General features: G+C 55.9%; 1 protein-coding gene across 1 annotated transcript in view; it reads left to right on the forward strand.

The window, feature by feature from the left end:
* Positions 1–4,960: 4,960 nt before the first annotated feature.
* Positions 4,961–20,836, forward strand: part of ZNF185 (zinc finger protein 185 with LIM domain) — a 45,731-nt gene continuing 29,855 nt past the window's right edge. The window contains exons 1-12 of the mRNA XM_068533587.1: positions 4,961–4,994; positions 5,182–5,305; positions 5,546–5,611; positions 8,852–8,890; positions 8,995–9,072; positions 9,597–9,686; positions 10,419–10,505; positions 11,242–11,325; positions 11,614–11,655; positions 13,042–13,125; positions 13,530–13,619; positions 17,734–17,820. Of these exons, the coding sequence (XP_068389688.1) occupies positions 4,961–4,994; positions 5,182–5,305; positions 5,546–5,611; positions 8,852–8,890; positions 8,995–9,072; positions 9,597–9,686; positions 10,419–10,505; positions 11,242–11,325; positions 11,614–11,655; positions 13,042–13,125; positions 13,530–13,619; positions 17,734–17,820 (905 nt within the window). The remainder of the gene's footprint in view (positions 4,995–5,181; positions 5,306–5,545; positions 5,612–8,851; positions 8,891–8,994; positions 9,073–9,596; positions 9,687–10,418; positions 10,506–11,241; positions 11,326–11,613; positions 11,656–13,041; positions 13,126–13,529; positions 13,620–17,733; positions 17,821–20,836) is intronic.

Below are 20,836 nucleotides of genomic sequence, written 5' to 3' on the forward strand. Positions count from 1 at the left end.
CGCCTCTGGGAGATGCCTCCTGGGCTGAAGCTCGAGGCCATTTGTCAAGTTGGTAGCTGCAAGGGGAGACACACAGAGGCCTGCTTGGGAAAGTGGATGTGCACGACGTGGGGAGTCAGGCAGGTGGGCGATTCTAGAAAACTTTCTGTGAGTTAGTTTTCTCATTTTGGAGGCACAGCACGTCCTTGTGGGGTGACAGGGTGACCCCTCCTCGCTGTCTCTCTCTCCATCTCTGTCTCCTCACACATCAGCCAAGCATCTGCATCACTGTCTGCCAGCTCTCCCAGGTCCCTCCCTCCTGCTAGTCTGCCTGCATCAGCTCTGTTGGCCTCTGATGCCACCAGGCTCGCTGTGGCCGGGACCACAGGCTCCGTGCATGCCCCTCATTGGCTCCTTGCTTCTGTCTATCCAATCAGGGCTGGAAGCCCTTTCCCTGGGAGTTAGCACGGGAAGGGGTCCTGCCTAGTGGGGTTACATCTAGTGAGGATCCAGGGGTGTGCCATGAGGGATAGCTGGGGTAGAAGGTGGCACATAAGCCACCCGTTCCTTTGGTGGCCCAGGCCAGGCCCTTGGGCAGGGCAATGTGGGAATTCCTAAGGAGTCAGAAGACTTCTCCCTCTCAAGGTAGAAGTGGGGCCACAGTCCCGAAACGGTGCACAGAGTGGCTGCCCTGACTAGACCGGTGCTCACATGGGCCATTTGGGAGGTGAGGACACCCACCAGCATCCAGACACCAAGCCATGGCATGGGACAGAACTGGCACCAGATTCCAGCGAGTGGCACACGCTCTGACTTGGAGGCGTCCTGCCAAGAGGAGACCCGGCGAGTAGGTTCACAGGCCTGGTGGCTCAGCACCGCTTCACAGATGCAGCCTGTGAGGCCCCTTAGGGACGAGGAGCAGAGCTGTGAGCCTGGGGGGGGCGGTGTTTGCTCTCAGGCTGGGTGGCTCTTCCTCATGGCAGGCCTCGTGGGCCAGGAGGGCCTAGGACGGTTTGGGAGAAGCCCAAGTGCCCAGACGAAGAGGAAGACTGGAAGGCCTGGGCAGGCGGGAGGCCTCCTGCCCCACTTTTGAAGGCAGATGGAACGTCAGAGATGGAACGTCCCAGTGATGTAGCGTCCATCTCGCCTCTTTCTCCACCTTCTGCGTGGGGTGAGTGGGGAGGTGCAGAACAGTTTCTCTCTTCCCATGTCTTCTTGAATTTTGCATCCTGCATCTCAGGTGCAAGCCCTGGGCATAAGAGACCTTGGCGTGTTGGACGTGGAGAGGGTAGAGTCTGGGGCTGCAGGGTGAGGGCTGCCCACCTCGGAGAGGATGCTGGGGTCTGGAGCTCGGAGTTGGTAGTGAAGCTGAGAGTCCAGGCAGGCACCGTGTGCATGGCTGGCCTGAGTCCAAGAGTCTCCTCCCTGCAGCAGGTGTGAGCCAGCTGCTGGGGCCAAGTGCCTTGCTTTGCAGGAACCATACTGGTGCTGAGCTGCCTGGACCCCAGGATTTTGCTCCAAGGAGCACTCCGTGACGTCATGTGTGGGGTCAGCAGGGCTACTGTGCAGCCACAGCTGGGGCTCAGATTCTAGCTGGGCCCACCACCCTCTGAAAGTGTTGGAAGTGTGGCCTGGGGCCAGTTGCCCAACCTCCCGGATCCCAGTTTGCTCACAGTGAAGCAGGACGATGGTATACTTACCGCTGGCGGGTTGCCCTGATGCCTGGACTGGATGCTGGCAGCCCACATCCCAAGGCCCCACGGATGGGCCGGGCCAAGGCTACAGTCAGCCAGGCTGGAGGGGGTTGGTGTGGATCCTCGATGCCTGGTCAGTTCTCCCCAAGTGAGGGAGGGAGCAGAGAGCCTGCACGTGCAAAGTGCGTTCATTCTCTGCTACTGTGTCTCTTGTGTTTTTCAGCCTGCCCCCAAGGGTGCTTCTGCAAAATGTTTTTGTATATGTCCTTTCAGTTGTTTCTTTTCCTGTGCATCTTTATGTAAATGTATTTTTAAGGAAATGGAAACGTCCTACACATCTGGTTTTAAAAGCTGCCTTTCATTTAATGATATATGGAAACCAATATACCTGAAGGCTTGTTAAATATCGCATATATCATTATCATTTGTAATGGGCGCATATTATTTGCTTGAACAGTAGATCATAATATGTTTAAATACAACTATTGGGAATTTAGATTATTGCCAAATTTGCACCATCATATTCTACACTGGGATGACACCCTCTTGTATACTGTGTTCTACTTATGCACTTGAATCCTTAGGAGAGGTTACTGTGAGGGGAACTGTTGGATCAATGGGCTTGCCCTCTCTAAAGCTTTCGACACACACGGAGACTTGTCCTCCAAAAAGATGCCCTGACTGACCTGCCCGCCAACAGTGTTTGAGAGCCGCCCAGGAAATGCCCTCCTGAGTGGTCCACCCCCCATCCTCCAAAGCTGCTCTTGTCTGCAGTGAGGGTTTTCTGATTGCCCACTGATTGGGCGGCTACTTTGCCCTGCTCTCTGAGAAGGGTCAGACGAGGGGAGTGGATGGTGGGTCTGAGAGGAGACCTGGCTCAAAGGAGTGGTGGCGCTATTGGGTAAGTCAGGAGCACGGCCCACGCCAGCCTCCAGCCCAGCGGCATAAGAAAAGGCGCAGGGATTGACTTGGCAGGGCCACCTTCCAGGGATGCTGAGGCATGTGGTCCGCTTGGAGCACACTGTTGACATTGAGGTGTGAAAAGTGGCTGGGTCAGGGGACTGGGGAGTTTGCCCCCAGTCTTGGAGACAGTAGGGGACCAGCAGAAGCTGAGTGAGAAGCACGGGTTGATGTGGGCCAGGAGGGATCAGGGGCCGATGAGTGCTGCCAGAAGGAGGCACAGATGGAAACCGGTGGACCAAGGAGGAGGGCAGAAGTCACTGCAGCCTGAACCATGGCTGTTGGGGGGAGGGAGGGCAGGCGGTGAAGTGGAGGGAGAAGCCAGCTGTCCAGCTGGGACATAGATTCAAGTGTCATGGTGCATCCGTCTGGCTGGGGCTCACTACCTTAAAGTCTCCTTGTCCTAAAGCGCTGCCTTCTTCTTCAGTCCCATGAGAAGACTCTACTTCCTGACTCAGATTTCTTGTTCCATGAAAGAAGACATTTGACTTCTGAGATGAAGCATCAGTCCTGGTCTTTGTCTGGCGAGGTGGGACAAGAAGCTGTAAAGCCACCCCTTGCTGTGGGCTCTTGGGTGCGTCCCTGCCCCTTTGGCTTGGGAGTCCCCAGTGGCCCCTCTGCCTCTGTCATTCTGCATGTTCATGCATCTGCCCTGATTTTGGAAGTAAGTGGTTTATTTGCTTCTGATCTGACAGAAGATTTCTAGGCAACGTGGCCAACAGGCTTGTTGAGGGGAAACTGATGAACCAAGGCCCAGAGGAGGCGAGGGACTCCCCCAAGGCCACACAGTCAGTCAGCAGCACCAGGAGACGGAGGGACCAAGATCTCAGGCGGCCCGGTGGGGCCATTCCGGGGGCTGCTGGGATGGGACAGTTGGGCAGTGTGGTCCGAGGATCACCTACGGGGTGAGCTCTGCTCAACAGAACTCTGACGTGGCATCCTTGGTGCAGGGCTAGGCACGTGGGGCTCCCATTCGCAGTGATGAGGTGCCGTTCCTGGCACTCAGAGGGCTCGGGCCTGCTGGGCTGCTCATTCGGTGCAGTTTATGGGAAATCCAGCTCTTGCTGACGTGGCAAATTGGGTTTCCTCTTGGCCCCCTGCCCTGCCCGTTTTAGTGTGCCCATGACCTCCATGAAAACATGCCCGGGACTTGCCAGCTGGCAGCATGGCCCGGCTGCTCAGGGCCTGGCCCTGGAGGGGCCCAGAGGGTGGCAGGCCCCTAAGAGGGAGGTCGCTGTGCCTTAGGACTGTGTGGGCAGAGCCAGGGCCCCTGCTTCCTGTCACGCCCCCTCGCTTGAGCCTCCAGCCCCTCTCCTGAGGCCCAAGGGGCCGGCTGTGGCGGGTCAGTGCTTTGACTAGACCCGTGCTGGGCCAGTCCCATCCTGGAGAGCCGGCTTCCTCACCCCAGCGCCTCCTGGAGCTGGAAGGTGTCGGGAACCATGACGGCCCACCCTTCACGGGCCACAGAAGGGCAGCACCTGGCTCAAGGGCAGAGAGGAGACCACGGGGGAGGGCAGGGTGAAAAGACAGAGAGAGGAAGAGAAAGCAGAGCACAGGACGCTCCCTGCTTTCCCAACATCACCTGGTGCCCGAGGGCCACTAGGAGTTGGCAGTGGGGCCCCAGGCTTTCCCCACCAGAGATGGACCCAACCCCCGAACCACATGGGGCTGACACCTCCGGGCCGTGCTTGTGCTGATTAAGGACCCCCGACGGTCCCCTCTCCCAACAAGGACAGGTTGACAGTCACTGCGATCTTTGCTGTGCTGGGTAGTGCTGGGCAGTTGCAAGAACATTGGTGCCTTCTGTCCTCACAGCAGTCCTGAAGGGTAGACTTCTTTTTCAACTCCCATTTTATAAATGAGGACACTGAGGAGGCTGGAGAGGTTAGATGACCCGTTCAAGGTCTGTCAGATGGCGACTAAGGAGTGAGAGAGATGGTCCCCCAAAGCGACCGTCCCCCAGCCTGTACCCTTCCTTCCCCCATCCCTCCTCCTGGGTCCACCAGTGTCGGCCACTGCTGCCACCCCTCCCCTACGCTCGCTGGGCGGGAGTCTGGCCATCAGAGGTCTCTCTCTAAGTGGGTTGGTGGTCTGCCTGTCTCAGCCATCTCTCCAACAGACAGCCCCTGGCAGGCCACGTCATGTTTCCCAGCGGCGGCCTCTGCCCAGACTCCACCCAAAGGACAGTCTGCACGGTCTCAGTTTGCCAAGGACCATACGGTGACCCACGAGCCATTATAAATGCATGAAGTCACAAGCCGTGTGCTTGCCTTTGCCCCCAGGAGCCCTGTTGAATCCACCGAGAAGGGACGTTCAGAGCAAACACCATGAGTATCTCAGCTCTCGGAGGAAGCAGCAAAGGTGAGGCCCGGGTGCCCTCTTGTCCTGGGCTTGGCACGCGGCTGCCTCCTTCCAGGCCTGCCCTGCGAGGCCACAGCGCTGCCTGGGCAGCAGAGTGACAGCAGTGTATTGGGAGGGCTGGAAAGGAGGCCTCGGGGCCCGGGGGCTGGGCTCCGCTTCTGACGCTGCCTGGCCTTGCCGCCACCAGGGAAGCCTCTCCCACCGGGCGAGGAGGAACGCAATAATGTCCTCAAGCAGATGAAGGTTCGGACCACGCTGAAGGGGGACAAGAGCTGGATCACCAAGCAGGATGAATCAGAGAGCCACACCCTGTAAGTCCAGGAGGCCAGGAGGGCCGGCAGCGACAGGCTGGGCGTGGGGTGGCGCTCCACGGGCCGCACTCAGCCTAAGTCAGGGGGTGAGAAAGGCCCGGCTGCCAGGGCGTGCGTGGGCACACGTGCCTCTGCAGTGTGGACACAGGCCGGGGAAGGAGAAGGTGAGACGGGAATGGCAGGCCGAGTTCCTGGGGTACACGTAGTGCCCGCCCTCTTTTGTGTCCCCTCTTTCCTCAGTGAGCTGCCCTCAGGCCGGAGTCGTGCCATATCTTTTTCTTCAGCTGGGGAGGTCCCGAAGGCCAGGTAAGAAGTGGCGCCCAGATGGCTGGTGGGTGGGCCCTGTACTGCAGCCTTTGGCGGACACTGAGTCATTTGAACTCCACAGGAAGGATGGCTTTTCCACTCTGCTCCTTCTTGGGAAAAGGAGTGCAGGAGTCACTGGGTCCAGGTCCATGGCTCCAGCTGTCAACTGGGATCAAAACTGTCACTGAGCATAATAAAGTCTTAGCTCCAAAATGCTAAGTTTTGCCAGAGCATATGGGATTATAAAAGCAAATGCGTATTCTGCATAATACACATTATCAGGCACATTTTCTTTTGTACATAAATGTTCACAGCAGCTTTATTTGTAATACCCAAAAGCTGAAAAAAAAAAAAAACCCTCAAAACGTCCATCAACTTGTGAATGGATAAACATAACATTGTGGTATATTCATACTCAGCAATACAACAGAATTTCAATACATGAAGTCAATTAAAATATGAAACACCATGGGTGGAAAACTGCAAAATGAAAGCAGTCAGAGACAAAAGCAACTTATACGATTCTATTCATATAAATTCTGGCTGGAAAAGGCAAAACTATAGTTCCAGAAAAATCTGTAATCACCTAAGTCTATGGGTTAAAGGAGGACAGGTTTCAAAGATGCATGAGGAAACTTTTTTTTTTTTTTTAGAAATTATATTACATTTTATTATATTATATTAATTATCACACATTACATTATAGGATGCTATATTACATACATATCTCACTAGGGCAATTCATTCACCTGTAACATTCTTTTTTTTTTTTTTTTTTCACACACACACACACACACACACACACACACACTGTATTTTATTTTTACAAGAGATAAATAGACTGACACCAAGCATTGTACATGGCTGACCACAACAAAAACAACAATGATTGCAATTACCAAACATGAAACACACTCATACTATGTCATAATATTGACATTCAGTCCAGTAATCCTCCACTGTAACAGCTCCTTTACTTTGCAGTGAAAATTGATTTGTATATTCTTTGCCTCTGAGTCCTTGTGGGATTTCTTCTTTTTTTTTAATTCAAACAGAAAGTCACAAAAATTATACTCATCCTCATCAGTTCACTCAGTCCCGTGTAATTAATTTTTTTTTTCATCTTGATCTTTTGTTAGCACTTTTATGAGCTCATCAGTTTTTCATTAGAGTTCTGAAAATGCTTATTCATTCAGTTCAGCAGTACAGTCAGTTACCAGAAACCTGTACTTGTCAGAGTCTTTTCCATGAATTTCCTGAAGATGAAACCCTTTTATAGGAACATATTTGCAAAAGCATCAGAGTACACCCAGAACTGTCTGTAAATGACAAAAGACTTAAAAATGACCACGGTTAAAGATTTGATGAAAGTTCATATTAATGCAGTTGACAAGAAAATTAGTTATTTCTGAGATATACATTTTAAAGTAATAACTAGGATTATGACTTATAACATTATACCAGAACATATAAGATTTATCAGGCACATTTTTAAAAAGGCAATACTCACAGGTCTGGACAACTTCGGTTTTATGCAAATTCTGCAAGCTCTAAGACGTGCTTACTTGTCACCTTTTTGTTGTATCAGGACAGCGTCCCAAGTGCCAGGGGAGACTCACACACTTGCTCCAACTGTCTCCCAAGTTCAAGATGACATATTTTGACAGCTGGCCGAGGGGAACCAGCTCTTCTGTCTATTTCAAGGACTTTTGCATAATGGCGTCCAGGGAGGCTCTGAAGGGTGGGCACATCCTGCCCTTATGGGGAGGAACTACTCCTGAGAAGTACGGGGTTTAGGGTTAGGGGGACCACTAAATTCAGGCTTGATCCTTGCTTCAAAGAGCCAGCAGTTGGCAGTTGAGTGCAGGGCCAGTGCCTTCCTGGGGTGGTGGTACAGGCAGTGGCAGCAGCTGGAAGGCAGGGGTCCAAGTTCACTGCTAGCCACAGGGGCTCCCTCCGGTAACTATGCCCTTGCCTGTAATCTCTCAATGGCTCAGCCCCTGTTACCTGCCAGGTCCTGTGTTGGGCACAGAGGACACAACCCTCTCCTCGGGGAACTGACATCCTAGCCGGGAACGCGGGCACGTCCTGAGTAGAGAGATGACCGTAAAGGAGAGAATTGCCGATTGTGATAAAGGCAGTTGGCCAGAGCCCGAGCACAGTTCAAAGATAATCTATTCGTTGGGGAGTATGTTTACTTTGGGGGTGCAGTTCTCAGCCTGGGCTTTGGTTTGGGAGTATATTTGGAAAACACGTGGGATAAGTGACCTTTCTTTCTCGGGTTCCGCTCCAAGTGTTCCTGTAACTTGGTCACCTCCAGGAGGCGATGCCCTGTTAAGGACAGGTTCCATGGGGATGGAGAACACTGGGGCTCTGCACTGCCCCTCCCAGCTGCCTGTGAGGGGTCCCTTTAAGACCCTCTCACGCTGCTCCAGCCCCAAGCTCCTCTATTCCTGGACAGAAGAGCCATCTGCCGAGTCTTTGTCTCCTGCCTCTGATCCCAGAACTCACAGCCCTGCTTCCCCAGCACTCCCAGCTCTTGCCTGCCCACAGCCCTCACCCGAGTCCTCTGAGCCCCCTCCCAGGCGGAAGGTGCCCAGCACATGGAGTCTAATGTTTTCCAGGCACTGACCAAGCCCTGGCCGTGCCCTCCAGTCCCAAACTTGCATCAAGACTTGTGATGTGGGCATCGCACGGGCTGGGGGAGGGAGGCTCAAGCAGAGCGGGAAGGAAAGGGCAGCTGGCTCCTGCCTGGGCTCTGCCCCTTGGGCCCTCGTGAGTCTTCCTGGAGGGGGCTGGGCAGAGTAGGGGGTCAGATCAGGTTAGGGGCTCTGCCTGACATCGCTTCAGCCCCAGACCTCTGAGCCGAGAGCCTCCAGCCTGAGCTGGGTCAGCTCTGAGAGTGGAGGTGAGGAGGGCTGTCAGAACAGGGAGAAACCGGACTTTGGAGGGGACACCTCTGTATAAATGCCCAGCCGTGGAACATGCCTTCCTGGGCACCTGCTGTGGGCCAGGGCCCAGAAGAATCGGCCTGGGGTACCTTTCTTGGGGAGCATGAGGGAGACAGGCAGAGCAGGACAGGCATCCCGGCTAGGGGTGCAGGCGTGGTTGGATTTCTTGGGAAGCAGCTGGCCACTGTTGCTCCGCTTGTTCTGCCTGCGCTGGGACACCCAGCAGCCAACCCACTCTGCCGTCATTGGGCAGCCTGGCTTCACATCATACCTTCTTCTCCCTTGGCAGGCCCCCGAGCACGAGGGCTCCCACTGGCTATATCATCCGGTAGGTGACCACAGGACCCTGCCCACCTCCCCATGCCCGCCCGCACCGCCCCCAGCTTCTCCCAGGGGGGCTCACGGCACTGCTTCTCCCGGGCTCTCTTTTAGGGGTGTGTTCACCAAGCCTGTAGACAGCTCGTCTCAGCCCCAGCAGCACTTCTCCAAGGCCAACGGAGCTCCAAAAAGGTGTGTTCGCAGGGTGCTGGCCAGTTGGCCCGTGGGAGGTGTGAGGGCCCAGGCCACGCTCAGGCCAGAGAGAGTCCTCTGCCTGTCACTGAGGGGGTGCTGGGTGGCAGGTCTCTTCCTGTGTAAGGCAAGACCCTGGACCACTACCAGTGCCCTTGTCCTTGGGCCAGTCCTGACTGGCCCTGGTCACTGAGACAGAGGCACTGGGAGGAGGCTGGGCGGGAGCCCTGACTTGCTGATCAACTGCACTGAGCTGTGTGCTTTAGGCCACCTTCTTCCCAACAGGCTGCGCTGGCACCAGGCTGAACCTGGGCTTCATCAGAAAAGCAGGACCAAGGTGGCTGAGTCTGTCTGTGGCAAGAGGGCTGCCCTGCGCAGATGTTCTGGGTATCTGGCAGGGCTGAGAGCAGAGAGGAAAGGGCACCAGCACCCCTTTGTCCACCTGCCCGCTGGGCCACGTAGGCAAATCTGGAAGCAAGAGGGGGCCCTGCGGGTAGACTCACAGAAATTCCTTGCCTCTGCAGCGCTGCCGGTCTGGGGAAAGCAGCTCCTGCTGGGCCTCCCCGCCCCTCCTCCTCTGGCTACAGGATGACCACAGAGGATTACAAGAAGCTGTGAGTATGCAATCACAGACGCAACTTGGTTCCCTCCTCCAAGGACGAGCCCAAACACTGGGCCCGCTGAGGGCAGCTGGCTGCTTGCCTCTGAGCACAGCCAGGTCTGAGCACAGCCCAGGGGTGCTAGTCCTGTCGGCCTGACATCACTGCCAGTTGCCACTGTGGCCTGGAACCCACCAGAGGTTGACAAGCTCCAGAAAATTGGACAGTGTGCACATCGTACTTCCGATCTGAAGCAAAGCAGAGGCCGTAGGAAACTTGTAGAAGGAGCTAGTGGGTCTGGAGAAAGTGTCATGGGTCATGGCCCTAGCTGTTTCCCGGGCTGGGCCGAGCTGGGCTGGCACCTGGTGAGCCCAAGCATGCTGCTGGCCCTGGCAGCCTATCACCTATGGGCACTTTGTGCCTAACTCTGGCCTGCTTCTTGGATATCAATCTTTGGGACTCCCTCTGGAGCTCCCCTTGTGGCCCCTGTGCAAGCCCCTCTCCTGTGTGCCCAGGCCCTGCGAATGCAGGGCCCCACATCTTTATATTGTTTGTCCCTTGTCACCATCATCCAGTGACACAGAGCAGCTAGGAAATCTTTCTGGAGAAGGGGTGAGGCTTGAACTGGGTCCTGGGGTACAGTAAGGGTTGGAACCGGGACAGATAGCAGCCTGTGACAGGGAGCAGGGGCAGACGTAGAGGGAGGAGGGCCCATGACTGCCAACTTCTTCAACCCCCCCTCCCCAGGGCACCCTACAACGTCAGGCGCAGCTCAGCGTCAGGGGCTGCTGAAGAGGAGGAGGTGCCCTTCTCTTCTGATGAGCAGAAACGGAGGTAACGGAGCCTGCTGGGCGTCCCGTGGCCAGGGCGGGGCCCAGGTCTCTGGAGCCTGGTGAGATAGGAATTGCGCACAGCGCGTGGAACATCAGTGCTGGTCTGTTGGCTGGAGGGTCGCTGCCAGCACGGGTGGCACTCCTGGAATCCCAGTACTACCCGCTCAGTGCTGGGCCAGCCCAGGGGACCCTCTTATGAACCTTCTAAGAGGGCAGAACCTAGGTAATGAGGAATTTCTATAGTTTGTTAAAAAGGTTCCTGAGCAAGTTGGACCAAAATAGGCAGTGCATGGTGCCCTGGGAGAAGCCTCCTGTGTGTGCCTGGGGGCAGGGCCGGGCTCCAGAGGTGCCCGTGCCCCTTGTCCCAAAGTGAGGGTTGGATGCTTGGGCAGCAGCTAGGCCCCGAGCTCAGCCTGCCCTCACTCCCAACATCTGCTGGCCCCTCCGTGACTTAGGAAACACACCAAAGCCCCCCATGCTGAAGGCCCAGCAGACAGGCAGTCCTAAGGGCAGAGTCAACAGTAGCAGGGGTCCCCAGGCCTCGGAGGTACCGGGGAAGGGCCGAGAGCTCCAGAGCCAGGCTGCCGGGCGTTGACTGCCCGCTCTGCCGCCCTCTAGGTGTGGGGTCTCGGGCAGCTCCCTAAAGCTCCCCCTGCCTCCCGAGTAGCTGCCTGGCTAGGCTGGCAGAGCAAGCCCCTCCTCATGCTATCAGATGCCCCCTCCCTGTGCCACCCCAGGTCAGAGGCTGCCAGCAGTGTGGTGAGGAAGACAGCTCCCCGGGAGCACTCCTACGTCCTGTCGGCGGCCAAGAAGAGTGCCAGGTGAGTTGCACAGCAGGAGACCCGTCAGGGCCTGGTCTCAGGCCGGCTCAGCCACCAACCCGCTCCCTGCTCTGGACCAGTTCCTTTCCCCTCAGGGCTCTGGTCTTCCTCTGGCTGGTGACGGGTGGGTTGAGAGGGCCCTCCTAACCACACCTTCTGGGACTCTCAGATCTACTTTCTGGAAACCTGCGAGGTCTGGCTGCTGCCATCAGGGTAGGCAAGGTGCTGGGAGTGATGTCACCTGTCTGTGGGTTCTGCCCAACTCGTCACCTTTCTGCCTTCTTCCAGCAGCCTTGCCCAGGAGACACAGGCCCCGTTCATCGCAAAGAGGTAAGTGTCGGTAAAGGGAAGGTCTTCCATTGGCAGGGGTGGAGTGTGGGGAGAGCAGGCGCAGGGTGGGGTGCGGTCACCGTCCCTGAGTAGAGGGAGTCGTGAGGGGCTGGTGGCTTCTGTTTGGAAGCCAAGGAAGCACGTGGGTGGCTGTGGTGGCACATAAGACCCTGGCAACCAATGCTGCATAAGCAGGAGCCTGGCTGAGAGAACCCGGCCCCCGACCCAAGATGGAGCTTTAGTGTTTCCACGGCCTCTGGGGTTTTGCAGCAAAAGTAGCTACTGGGCTACAGAGAAGTTGTTCCTTTGCCCTCTTGCCCACCCTACCAGGGGTGGGCTGGACAGTGCCTTGGTAGGACGGATCATTGGGCTGGAGTCCAGAGGCTTGTCATTGGGAGCCCCTGCCTGACCAGGCCCTTGGAAGTGACCGTGACACTGGAGATGGGCCCTAAAGGGTGAACAGGGTTCAATGGGCCATGATCAGGATATCAAGACACTCCAGCTGAATGAGGGAAGGCTGGCACCATTAGTTGACAGGACGTCTTCTGGGAAAGGGGAGTATTTGGGGAGGACAGGGAAGAAACTTCTGGCCAGTTGAGAGTTAGGGGTATTCTGTTGGGTAGAGAGGGAAGACATCCATGACGAGGTGAGGACTGGAGACCAAGGAGGACTCGGCATGCCAAGTGTTCCAGGCAGAGGGCCCAGCTGTGCGAAGGCACGGAGGGGGGAGGACCAAAAAGGCTGCCTAGAATACAGCCGGCAGAGGGTGGTGGCAGCGTGATGTCTGCATGAGGCTCCTGGGACTGCGATATCAAAGTACCACAAACCGGCGCTTTGTGGGAACTGGCACAAAGTCCAGGAACAGATTGTCTCCCGGTCCTGGAGGCTCCAAGTCTGAGACCGAGGTGTGGGCAGTCTTGGTTCCTTCTGGGAGCTGCGAGGGAGAAGCCATCTCGGGCCTCTCTCGGCATCTGCTCTTGCTGGCAGTCCTTGACTTGTAGACACATCACTCCTATCTCTGCCCCCATCATCACATGACCTTCTTTTCTCTGTGTGTCTGTGTCCAAATTTCCCTCTTATAAGGACAACAGTCATTGGATTTAGGGCTCACCCTACCCCGGTGTGACCTCATTGTAACTTGATGACAAATTGATTACAAAGACTCTATTTCCAAATAAGATCACATTCCCAGGTTCCGGGAAGACATGAATTCTGGTGGGATGCTATTCAACCCAGTGTTCTGTCCTTATCCCAAGCTGGAGTTGCTAAGCCATAAACACCACTGAAAGAAAGCATGTCCTTCAGGGGCAGCAAGCTCCAGGGCAGCTTCGCAGGCCAAAGGTGCCCTGAGGACAGCGGTGCATCTGTTTCTCTTCTTGCCCAAAGGGTTGAGGTGGTGGATGAGGACGGGCCTTCCAAGAAAAGCCAGGACCCACCTGCTCTGGCACGATCCCCTCCCGGCTCGAGCAGGTAATCAATTGCTCATCTCTGCCCAGGGCTGGTGACTGCCAGGTCACCTCCCTACAGGACCTCAGGGTCAGTGTCCCTGTATGCCCAGTGACAGGATGGGGCACAGAAATCAGTAAGGGCCTCTCTGGCTGGATGTCCTGGGGTTGAAAGGAGCAAAACAGCCTGGTCTCCTGGGAGAGAGTGCTTCAGTCTTGTCTGTTTAGTGCTTATCTGTGTCAACTTAACCCTTCCACCACCGAGTCCAGTGGCAGCCACAACATCCCGAGGAAAAGTACCAATTGTGGGATGTGAGAGGGTCTGTGGCCAGGGCACTAGCCGTGCTATTCTTAGGTTTGTTCAAGGCTCTCCTGTAAGTTGGTCAAGTTCAACCTGCGAATGCTGTCCTCCGCCTCCTTCTTTGCCAGTGCGGACGGGGGCAGAGCCAAACTGTCTGGGGCGATTTGGATGGAGTGCACGCCCAGCCTGCCTAGGCCCGCTGGGACTCGGGAGCCCAGGTGGGTGCCAAGAACTGGCTCTGGCCTGTGAGGCCATCAGATGGGAGGGTCTGGCAGCGGGGTGACAGGGCAGGGACAGGCTGAGCGTGGGTGATCTCACTCCAGGTGGGGCTCTGATTTGCCCTGATTTCTGAGCCCCAGAGTGTCCGGGCAGATAATGGCTCTCTCTTGTCTGCAGGCAAAAGGCAATCAATACCTCCTTGTACTTTGAGTTGAATCATGCTAAGTCCTGCCGACAGTGCCACTGCCTCTGGGGCTGTTACAGGTCTTGGAATTGCCACTGCATGTCCTACACGCCCCTCCCCAACTCAAGCCCCACAACCATTTGTATGTGACCTCGGTCCTTGGGGCCACCTCTTCTGTGCCAGGAGGGAGACAGGACACCCTAAGAACTTTTGAACAAGTAGGAAAATTTGAGAGCTCTTCACGAGGTAGCATTGATGGGACATGGTGATTGATGGAATATGGGGGCTTAGTTTGCCAGAGCTGCTGTAACAAAGTACCACAAACTGGGTGACTCAAATAACCCAGTTATTGTCTCCCAGTTATGGAGGCCGCAAGTCCAAGCTCAAGGTGTTGGCAGGGTTTCTCCTAAGACCTCTCTCCTTGGCGTGTAGATGCCTGTCTTCTCCCTGCGTCTCTTCACAAGGTCTTGCACTGTGCGTCTGTGTCCTGACCTCCTCTTCTTATAAGGATATTAGTCATATTAGATTAGGGGCTACCCTACTCAAGAACGACCTCATCTTAATTATATCTGCAACGACCTTATTGCAAATAAGCTCACGTTCTGAGGTACCGGGGATTAGGACTTAAATATATAAATTTTGGAGGGGACACAATTCAGCAAAAACAATGCACATCTCTGAATTCTCCTTAATTTCTCTTTTGAATAAAAAAAAAAAGCAAGGTTGGTTTCAGATGCCTTCTGAAAGAACGTAGGAGGAGAAGTAGGTTGTGCTATATTATCATTTGAGAGGCATTTTAACATTTATTCCAGAAAATTCCTTTGGATGTTTACTACCCATCACCTGGCTGTTATAGCAAGATGGCTGTCTGTCTTGCTCAGGCTGCCGTAACGAAGTCCCCCAAACTGGTGGCTCAGACAATGGAAATGTATTGTCTCACAGTTCTGGAGGCTGGTTTATGGCAAAGTAGGAAAGGAGAACTTCACAGCGTGGTCCCCAGGCCCCTCCCCAAGCGTGTCCCTGCCCCATCCCCCTTGGCTTGGGTCTGAAGGTCAGCTTCTCAGCCAACTAGGAGGGGCGCCCCTGTCTAGGCACCAAACCCTTTAGGGACTTCAGAGAGGAACAGAAGGAGTGCCACACAAGGATGCCCCGTCTTCCTCTGGACTCCTGACTTGCCTGGGTGCCTCAAAGGCTCCTCAGCACCAAGTGTACAAATTTGAGCTCTTGTCTCCACCATCAGCCCCCTCCCCTCCCCCCTCCACTGCTCACCTGTGGCAATGGCCCTCCCTCCATGCACCATGGGGCTGGTTTCTGGGGTTCATCTCATTTCCCCACCTTCCAAACTGAGCTCACTCAGATACCTTCTCTCAGAGAAACTGGCCTGTGTGAGAGCCCCGGGCCCGGCTGCTGGCCCCATCACAGCGCCGCTCAAGCTTTCTTGGCTCTCTGCCTCACCTGATCAAGGTGGGGCCTGGAGGCTGGGCCCCAGCATGCTGCCTGGCAGAGGGGCTGGGGAGCAGTGAGTAAGAGCACAGCTTCTGGCACAAGGCAAAACCCTGGCATTGCCCTGTACTGGCTGTGTGACCTTGAGCAAGTCACTTTACCTCTCTGTGCCCCAGTGTCCTCATGTGTAAAAGAGGGAGCAGTGATATGTACCTCCAGAGAATGTCCCAAATCCTAAAGGAGATAGTACACATAAAGCCTGGGTGCTGGTATGGTTGGCCGCTTCCTGATTTGCTGGGCCCTTCAACAAATGGAGAGACCAACGTCGGCACCTGCTGGTCTCAGAGGGAAATGCCGCCGTGGGCGCCTGAGAAGGAGCTACTGCCTCTGTGTGAATTTGCTGGGGCTTCCGTGACAAGGTAGCAGAAACTGGGTGGATTAAACAGCAGAAAGTTGTCCTTCCACAGCTCTAGAGGCCAGAAGTTAAATGAAGGAAGGTGTCAGCAGGGCTGTGTGCTCCTCCGAAGGCTCTGGGGTAGAATCGCTTCCAAGCCTTTCTCTCAGCTTCTGGTAGTGCAGTCAGCCCTTGGCGCCTCTTAGCTGGTAGATGCAGCCCTCCAACCTCTGCTTCTATCATCACGTGGCTGTCTTCCCTCTGTGTGTCTGTGTTCAAATGTCCCCTCTCTGTAAGGACGCCAGTCATATTGGATTAGGATGCATCCTACTCCAGCACAACCTTATCTTAACTAACTACCTCTGCAGAGACCCTATTTCCAAATAAGGTCACATTCACAGATACCTGGGTTAGGACTTCAGCATATCTTTTAGCGGGGACACAATGCAACCTGTAACAGGACCCCTGGATGAGGTGCCATTTGAGCTGGGCCTTTAAAAAGAAATCGCTCAGGAGCAAGGCGTTGAGGGACAGGCGCCAGCTGGGGTCCCTATTTCCTCTCTGACATAGCTAGAAACGCCAGGGAGAAGGTATGCTTTACTCGCCTGTGACGTCCCCAAGTGGGACGTGTCCTTGCTCCCTGGGACCATGTGCTTTAGATGGGACAGAGTAGCGACAGCGGCCCGGGGCTTTCTGCTGTCTTCGTGGTTATCGTGGAGACAGGCGGAGATCAGAGCTACCTGCGTGCACCAGGCCCTCGCTGGTCTTTCATGTGCAGAGAGGCCCTGTCTCTGGCAGCGCTTCCATTTCCTCTGGTCATCTGCAGTGTCCAGGAGGGACACAGAGGCGCAGCCCACTGACCTGGCCCCCACGAGCTCCCAGTCTAGGTTGGAGCCAGATGCCACGGTCAACTCCAAGGTGACTGAGAGCAGCTGAGCCGTCTGGGCTCACACAAATCGGGGACTACTCGGGCTACTCAAGTCCCTGTCCCCCCCACCCCTCCTCCTCCTGGGACCCCGGAGTGTCCTTTCTAACGTGCCAGGCTGATCATCTCAAAACCCACCCCCCAATCCCCACTTCAAGCCCATCTTGTGGCTTCCCTTTGCCACACTCAGTCTGGTCTCTGCTTTTAAGACCCCCGCCAGCTTCCACCTCCTCCCCTTATATGCCCCCAGTTGCCCGGGGCTGGCCTACTCCTCCATGGAGCTTTTCGGGTGCCTTTGGGGCTGGATTTGTGCACGGCCCATGCCACTCGGCCCTCATCCTGCCCCCTGCTGGGCTGGGGCTTCACCAAGGCAGACCTGGGGCTCACCCCCATCTGTAGCCCAGTGGCCAGGTGCAACGAAATGAAAGAGTGAGTGGCTGTGATGTGGACCTGGGTAGGTGTGGTTTGGAGTGAAGGGGAACCCCAGAAAGCCAGGGAGTTCTAGATTCTCTCCAGCCCTAGCCATCACCACGGCCCGATCCTGCTGGGTGTCAGGACCTGCAGTGGGGGCAAAAAATACACTGGAACTGGAGGGCTGTGTGCAGTCACCCTCGGACCAGCCTCTGAGCGCAGGAACCCTCAAAGGGACCCTCTGAGGGCTGAGACTGTCTGATCCTCCCTGGTCTCAAGCTCACAGGCACCTTCTCTCCGACCTTCATCGCCTGAGTCTCCCACATGCCCCTTCCACTGGCTGTCACTCCAAATTCGGTCTGTAGGTTTCCTGGGCATCTTGTTCATCACCCGTTCCCATCAGCCCCTGAACTCACAAATAGCCACTTTGGATGCTGCAGTGCGGCCACGGGCAGGGCGCACCTCTGCAAGTGATTAGCAGCACCGTCTGAAGGGGGCTGGGGTCGAGGATGGGAGACTGGTGAGGGGGTCCTTCAATCCCTTTCCTCTGGGACGTGGAGGTCAGTGGCCCGAGCTCAGCCCAAAGAGGAGACAAGAGAGAAGAAACAAGGGGGAGGGGGGAAGGCAGTGGGTCTGGGTGTCCCACCGCACTAGCCAGGAGGCTCCTGAGAGAGGACACCCTTGGATCCCCAGCACAGATGGAGAAGCGGAGGCCTTTCTTACCACCGACTCTCTGACTCTCTCCTTTGGTCGCAGTGCAAGAGGCGAGGAGACTGCCCGCCTGCGGATCACGACACCCGGGGCGGGACTCCACCTGGTGGCCCCAGACCTGGAAGAAACGAGGTGCAGGGCCTGCTGCTGCCGGGGCTCCTTACACACGGTTCTAGAGTTGGGGGCAGCAGGGTCAGGGTGCAAGTGATGAGGCCTGGGGGCTGGTTGATGGGAGACATGAGCCACCTGGGTTCTCTGCCCCCATCCCATTTCACTCCACAACTCCTGGGGAGCGAGCACTTGGTCCATGGGAGGCCAGACCCGGCCCTGGGGACCCAGCGGCGACCACCCCCCGCTGAAGTTGCTTACTGTCTGCCTGGTGGGGGAGGCAGACGCAGACACGAGTGAGATGCTGAGCATGTGCCAGGAGCCCCTGGAGGCGATGGTTCACCCTGCTGGGCCCTGTGGATGGGATCTGGCTTTGCAGAGCCCCGTGAAGCCACTGAAGCAGCTGTGGCGGGGGGAGGCACCAGGAACAGGGCGGGGTCACTAGGTCAGCCTTGACAGTTCAAGGGACAGGGGAGGGGGTGGGGGGGGCACAACCAGCAGGGAGCACGGCAGGCCCAGCCCCTGCCCCGAGGTAGGGGGCAGACAGTCAGGTAACATGCAGGCAGGGTTTGGGGGGGCTGGGAACTGGGCCCCAGGGAAGCTTGGGTGGGGGCAAAGGGGGATGTGAGCAGGGAGGGGCCGCTTCTCCCCGGAGGGGCTCTGACTGCTGCTCATTTAGCTACTCACCCAGCTCACAGCAGTGAAGCCGACAGACTGGGACCCCACCTTGTGAAGCCAGAGTCTGGGGAGGGAGGCCAGGGCACAAGCCCAGGCTAATCCTTGGGGCAGTGGGAGCCCTGATCTCTGGGGCCCTTGACTGTCTGCATTGGCTCCTCCCTCTCTACACCCTCGCCGCAGTCGGGCACTGAGTCCTATCCATTCTAGTTTAGAGATATCTCTGTCCCTAGTGCCTTTCCCCTGGGGCCAGGCCTCCTTCATCACTCGCTCCATCCCAGAATCTCCTCCATATTTCTACCTGGGTGCCATTTCTAAAGGGCAGCGGTGGTCCTATGCCAGTCCCTGGGGAAAAACCCTGCAATGCCCCCTCCCCTTTAGGCTCTGCAGCCTGAACTCTCTACCTTGCCTGGTGGGGCTCATCCACCCCCTCCCCAGGCTCCCCTCATACACCCTTCCTCCCTGGGCCCTCCCCCCCCAGCCTCCCCCAGCCCCATTCGTCTGTGCAGGCTGTAGGCTCTGCCGGGGATGCCCCTTCCCATCTGCATTTTTCAGTCTCAGCTCAGATGTCTCCCCTTTGTAGCACCTCCTTTGCTTGTGTTTCTTTCTGAGGCAGCTTCTGTGAGGGGCTTTCCACGCTGAGCTCACACAGCGCTGTGTTCATCCCTCCACCAGAGAGTCTTCCACACGGAGTCACAGTTGTCCACTCACAGATGGCTCTGCCCCAAGGACTCCAAGCTCCTGGAGCGCTCAAGGCCTGGCTGGCCCAGAACAGGACTGCAGGAGCATTTGTTGCTGGAATGACTGAGAATCACCCAGTGTGACAACGTCTTTAATAAGGCAACACTGGAAGCTGCTTCATTGGTTTCCCTAAGGTGACCAGTCCCTGAGAAACAGGGGCAAAATGACCCTGAGAGATGCAGGAGGAAGCCAGGCTGTCTCTCAGGAAGGTCTGTGCTGTGTGCCCCATAAGGCCTCCACAACCCATAAGGCCTCTGGCATTTTGTCTGGGAGTGACAAAGCTATAACAGCCCTTGGAGATCCTCTGGAGCACCCCTCCCCCACTTTCCAACAGGAAAGTCAAGTTGGAGAAAAGGAAGAAAGAGGGAAAGCTAGAATTCACTAAGCCCTGCCCTGTCCCAAACAGCCTAACACGTGTCCCCATGCAGGATGTAGATGCAATCACTATGTCCATTTTACAGACGAGGAAACTGAGACCATGAATGCTTAAGTAACTTCCTCAAAGCCACACGGCCAAGAGCAGGCAGATCCATGACTCCCACCCCACTGCCTGACTCCCTCCCTGCGCTTTTTGCTCCATAAGTCACTACAATAGTGGGAACTAAGGGGAGGGGGCAGGAAGGGGTGCTATAAATACTTAGTACTTTACAAATGACTATATGATGAGTTTATTTGTAGGCATCCAAATGCAAATTACCACGAGGCTTTTGAGGGTTTCTGGTTGAGCTTTGGGAGAGAGGTCAGGGCTCAAGAGATTTCCATGCTCTATGCAGAGGGATGAGAGCAGAAATAATGGGGTTCAACGTCGATATTTACATGGGGTACAAAGTCAAGGGACTCGAGGAGAGAGGAGCCAGCAAACTGAGCACAGATAGTATCGTGGAGGTGGCAGCTGCCTGGTCATTCCCCTGAGGGCAGCTGGTGAGGGTGGTTCAGTTCTGGCCACGTTGAGGGTGAGGTGCCTGAGGGCCAGTCCCGGAAGCAGGGAGGGTACGGGTCAGAGCACAGAGGAGAGCTGGGAACAGGCAGACGTCACTGGCTTAAGAATGACAGTTGATGCCATGGGAGCAGACGAGGTGACCAAGGTAGGTGGCAGGGCATGCAGGTGGAGAGGGATGCCAGGAACAGCAACATTTAAGCCAGTGACACAGAGTCATGTTGGACGGACGGGGGAGAGAAGGCGGGAGTGGCCCACTGGGTCAGTGGTCCTGAATGGTGAGAGTGATGGCAGTGTCTCTGCTGGGTTTGACACCGTGAGGCTCCCTGATGACCTCAGAGACAATGGAGGGAGGTTTAATCAGGAGTTAGGATCAGTCTTACACCATAGAAGATTATAGTCTGGAACTCTGAAGTCAGACTGCTTGGGTTCAAATCTCAGCTTCTCCCCTTGTTACTTGTGGAACTCGGGGCAAGTCACTCCAGGCTCTCTGTGCCTCAGTTTGCTCATCTGGAAAGTGGGCGTGGATAAGAACAGTGACCGTGTTGTGGGGTTGATGTGGAGAGCTAATGCATTCAGAGTCATGAGAATGGGGTCTGACCCTCAGTCAACAGCAGCTGTTAGTAGATTTTGATAATTTGCCAATCCTGCAATATCAGGATTTGCGCTCTTTGGAGAAAGCTGGCA

The sequence above is a fragment of the Eschrichtius robustus genome, chromosome X (genome assembly GCF_028021215.1).
Source record: "Eschrichtius robustus isolate mEscRob2 chromosome X, mEscRob2.pri, whole genome shotgun sequence".
NCBI classification, from domain to species: Eukaryota; Metazoa; Chordata; class Mammalia; order Artiodactyla; family Eschrichtiidae; genus Eschrichtius; species Eschrichtius robustus.